This window comes from Sander vitreus, chromosome 10, assembly GCF_031162955.1.
Source record: "Sander vitreus isolate 19-12246 chromosome 10, sanVit1, whole genome shotgun sequence".
In the NCBI taxonomy this organism is placed as follows: Eukaryota; Metazoa; Chordata; class Actinopteri; order Perciformes; family Percidae; genus Sander; species Sander vitreus.
In genome coordinates, this window is record NC_135864.1 from 362,616 (window position 1) to 367,615 (window position 5,000).

Sequence of the window (5,000 nt, forward strand, 5' to 3'; positions counted from 1 at the left end):
TACACGCTCAGTAGCTAGGTAAGGACTACACGCTCAGTAGCTAGGTAAGGACTACACGCTCAGTAGCTAGGTAAGGACTACATGAGCTAGCTAGCTGTTTCTCCAGCTTCAGTAGAACAAGGCAGGATTAGCTGGGAGACTTCTTCTAAACGAGGGAACACTTCCACCTTTGTGTGAATACCTGCAGAACAGGGACATGGAAGTAGTTCTTTTGGAGATTATGGTGAACTAGTGTGTGTTGTAGCAGTTTTTGCCATTGAGAACGAGCTAGCATGCTAACGGTTAGCCCCCTAGCCCCCTCGTCTCAGCTAGTGACGTAGAAAGCCGTGCAGATGTTGACCAGCTGACCCGGAGACTGAAGACAGGACACATTCAGAAACTGTATCTCACTCAGAACAGCATGGAGGGTTATCAACGTCTGTATGAAGCACCAGAGACACAAAATAACTCCCAAATCCCAGAAAAAGAGATTTTTATCATAATATGGGCTCTTTAACTTGTTGTTTTAATGTTTTCATTTCTTTTTTGACATTGTGTTGCTTTTTTTCAATGTTTTTTTTCTAATTTTTTGACATTTTTGTCACTTTTACGTTTGACACTTTTTTCTCACCACTACCAACTCATACGAGTTTTACACTTATTAGACACTAAACCTAATTTTTGAGTTTAAAAAGCAGAATTATGCTATAAAATTGAATAAAAACACCCAAAATGTAATGAAAGTAGTGAACTGATCCTTCATTTTTACTTGAGAAGAATAAATGGAACCATCCATGTTCATTTTTGGCTGAAAGAAACCCAAATTTCTGATGTAGACATTTTTTGAAAATGACAGCAACAGGCTGTCAACAGGAGGGTTAAACAGTCTTACATTTGACTTGGTGAAACCTGCAGAAACTGTAATATCGTAGGTGATGAAACCTGTGACCCCCCCCCCCCAACAGGTGCACAACGGGCCCAAACCCCTCTCGTGTCCGTACTGCGAGTACAAGACGGCCGACCGCAGTAACTTCAAGAAGCACGTGGAGCTGCACCTGAACCCTCGCCAGTTCCTGTGTCCGCTCTGCAAGTACGCGGCCTCCAAGAAGTGCAACCTGCAGTACCACATCAAGTCTCGGCACGCAGGCGTCAGCGTGGCGGCCGTCGACATCTCCAAGGTCAGACTCAGGGTCAAGAAACCAGAAAGCTCCGACGGTGCCCAGGAAGCCTTCGGAGAGAGCAAGGCCAGCGATTCCTCTGGTGGAGAGGTAAGTTACTGGGACATATTACTGGGACATATTACTGGGACACGTTACTGGGACATATTACTGGGACATATTACTGGACATATTACTGGGACATATTACTGGACATATTACTGGGACATATTACTGGGACATATTACTGGGACACATTACTGGGACATATTACTGGACATATTACTGGGACATATTACTGGATACATTACTGGGACATATTACTGGGACATATTACTAGATACATTACTGGGACATATCACTGGGACACGTTACTGGGACATATTACTAGATACATTACTGGGACATATTACTGGGACATATTACTGGGACATTACCGAGACGTTAGGGGAAGTAGACAGAGTGTAAGGACTACACGCTCAGTAGCTAGGTAAGGACTACACGCTCAGTAGCTAGGTAAGGACTACATGCTCAGTAGCTAGGTAAGAACTACATGCTCAGTAGCTAGGTAAGGACTACATGAGCTAGCTAGCTGTTTCTCCAACTTCAGTAGAACAAGGCAGGATTAGCTGGGAGACTTCTTCTAAACGAGGGCCCACTTCCACCTTTGTGTGAATACCTGCAGAACAGGGACATGGAAGTAGTTCTTTTGGAGATTATGGTGAACTAGTGTGTGTTGTAGCAGTATTTTGCCATTGAGAACGAGCTAGCATGCTAACGGTTATCCCCCTAGGCCCCTCGTCTCGGCTAGTGACGTAGAAAGCCGTGCAGATGTTGACCAGCTGACCCGGAGACTGAAGACAGGACACATTCAGAAACCGTATCTCACTCAGAACAGCATGGAGGGTTATCAACGCACCAGAGACACAAAATAACTCCCAAATCCCAGAAAAAGAGATTTTTATCATAATATGGGCTCTTTAACTTGTTGTTTTAATGTTTTCATTTCTTTTTTGACATTGTGTTGCTTTTTTTCAATGTTTTTTTTCTAATTTTTTGACATTTTTGTCACTTTTACGTTTGACACTTTTTTCTCACCACTACCAACTCATACGAGTTTTACACTTATTAGACACTAAACCTAATTTTTGAGTTTAAAAAAGCAGAATTATGCTATAAAATTGAATAAAAACACCCAAAATGTAATGAAAGTAGTGAACTGATCCTTCATTTTTACTTGAGAAGAATAAATGGAACCATCCATGTTCATTTTTGGCTGAAAGAAACCCAAATTTCTGATGTTACTGGGACATACTACTAGATACATTACTGGGACATATTACTGGGACATATTACTAGATACATTACTGGGACATATTACTAGATACATTACTGGGACATATTACTGGATACATTACTGGGACATATTACTGGGACATATTACTAGATACATTACTGGGACATATTACTAGATACATTACTGGGACATATTACTGGGACATATTACTAGATACATTACTGGGACATATTACTAGATACATTACTGGGACATGTTACTGGGACATATTACTGGGACATTACCGAGACGTTAGGGGAAGTAGACAGAGTGAACTATGCTTTAGTTTATGTTATGTAGGTAAGAGGTACGTTAACGTGATATTAGTTAACTGAGAAAACTGATATTTCTTCTGGCGTTTTTGTCGTGTTTTGTTGCTTTCTTTGAGTTCAGTAATTGCAGCATCTTTCCTAAACACAGAGAGTAATGGTGTTAAATAATCCTGATGTTTTTGTCCCTAATCTCGCAGCGCTACGCGGAGGACTCTGACATGGACGACGTGGACGATGGCAACAGTTTGGACTCGAGTCCGATCAATCTGTCGATCAGAAAGAGCGGCCGGCTGAGCGGCGCCGAAACAGAGACGCAGAGCGAAGCGCCGGACAAAGCTCTGAGGAAATCCAGCACTGCTGCCGAGAGAGAGACGCTTCAGAAAGTTAAAGTGGAACCGGAGAAAAAAGTCACAACGAGGCAGAAGAAGACGGAGAAGATGTACGGGAATCTTCCAGAGACGGAGACGGGGAACGTGACCACAGAGAAGGGAAAGAGACGAGTCAAGAAAACAACCGAAACCGTAACGGAAGAATCAGAAAAGGACCGAATGGAGATGGAGAAAACCCAGCGGAAAAGATCAGAGGAGCAAAGAAACGCGAGTCAGAAAGAAGACAAAAAGTCAAAGCCCGAGAAAGAACTGAAGAAGACCGAAAGCAGCGGAAAGGAAAACAAAAGCCTCAACAAGCAGAGGAAGTCCGGAGAAAAGAAGGCGGAGAAAACGGCAGAACGTATTGAAGAAGCTCCGCAGAAACATGACGCACAGCAGAAACCCGACGCACAGCAGAAACCCGACACACAGCAGAAACCCGACGCACAGCAGAAACATGACGCACAGCAGAAACATGACGCACAGCAGAAACATGACGCACAGCAGAAACATGACGCACAGCAGAAACCCGACGCACAGCAGAAACATGACGCACAGCAGAAACATGACGCACAGCAGAAACATGACGCACAGCAGAAACATGACGCACAGCAGAAACATGACGCACAGCAGAAACATGACGCACAGCAGAAACCCGACGCACAGCAGCAGAAACCTAACCCTCTGCAGAAACATGATGCACAGCAGAAACATGATGCACAGCAGAAACATGATGCACAGCAGAAACCCGACGCACAGCAGAAACATGACGCACAGCAGAAACATGACGCACAGCAGAAACATGATGCACAGCAGAAACCCGACGCACAGCAGAAACCCGATGCACAGCAGAAACCTAACCCTCTGCAGAAACATGATGCACAGCAGAAACATGACGCACAGCAGAAACATGACGCACAGCAGAAACCTGACCCTCTGCAGAAACATGATGCACAGCAGAAACATGACGCACAGCAGAAACATGATGCACAGCAGAAACCTGACCCTCTGCAGAAACCCGATGCACAGCAGAAACATGATGCACAGCAGAAACCCGATGCACAGCAGAAACCTAACCCTCTGCAGAAACCTGACTGTCTCCAGAAACGCCCAAAGGAAAAAGCTGCGAAGCGAAAAGCAACGGAGGCTCTCGATCTTTCTCAAAAGTCCTCGACCGAGACTCCGGCAAAGGTCAGACGGCTGAAAGTTCCTGCCGCCGCTGAGAAAGACACAAAGAAGATTCAGGATTCTCCTTCTTCTCCGAGCCCGGCAAAGCCAAAGAAAACCCGGAGCGCCGGAAAGAAAGCTACGGAGCCTCTAAAACAAACTGTGGCTCCAGTTACAGACGAGAAGGACGCTACGCCAGGCAACAAAACGCCAACAAACAAACCCTCGGTGAAGATGGAGCACAAAGTCTCAGAGAAGATGGAAGTTCCCTCTGCCTGCAGCTCAGGTGAGTCCACACCTGTCTCCAGATGCTCTTTTCTGTTATGTTTGTGGGTATTTGGTAGTCTGACCAGCCAGCCCCACATCCAGATGTTGGGTCTGGGAACTCCCCATTGGCTGGGCTCAATCTGAGGGGCGGGACAAACGGTGCTCTTTCAAATTCCCTCTGCACGCAATAGGACAGCTCTCCAACCAATCAGAGCAGCGCTAGCTGATAGATTACACTCAATATTTTGAGTGTAATCTATATTTCCAGCTCGCAAGCCAACGGAGAGTTGCTAGACGCCCCAGCTGCAGATCACACCTCTGCTGCTAGGGGGGTCTAGATTTCTAGACTAGGTTTGACATAAGTCATAGGATTGACATTTTTGTGCCTCTGTTACAGACGAGAAGACGTTGGGCGACAGAGACGCTCCACCAGACAAACGGACGCTAACCACGA

General features: G+C 45.4%; 1 protein-coding gene across 1 annotated transcript in view; it reads left to right on the forward strand.

Moving 5' to 3' along the window:
• Positions 1–5,000, forward strand: part of rest (RE1-silencing transcription factor) — a 15,336-nt gene that overhangs the window by 7,283 nt on the left and 3,053 nt on the right. Inside the window, exons 7-9 of the mRNA XM_078259973.1 lie at positions 945–1,247; positions 2,942–4,565; positions 4,944–5,000. The exon at positions 4,944–5,000 is cut by the window's right edge and continues 114 nt beyond it. Of these exons, the coding sequence (XP_078116099.1) occupies positions 945–1,247; positions 2,942–4,565; positions 4,944–5,000 (1,984 nt within the window). The remainder of the gene's footprint in view (positions 1–944; positions 1,248–2,941; positions 4,566–4,943) is intronic.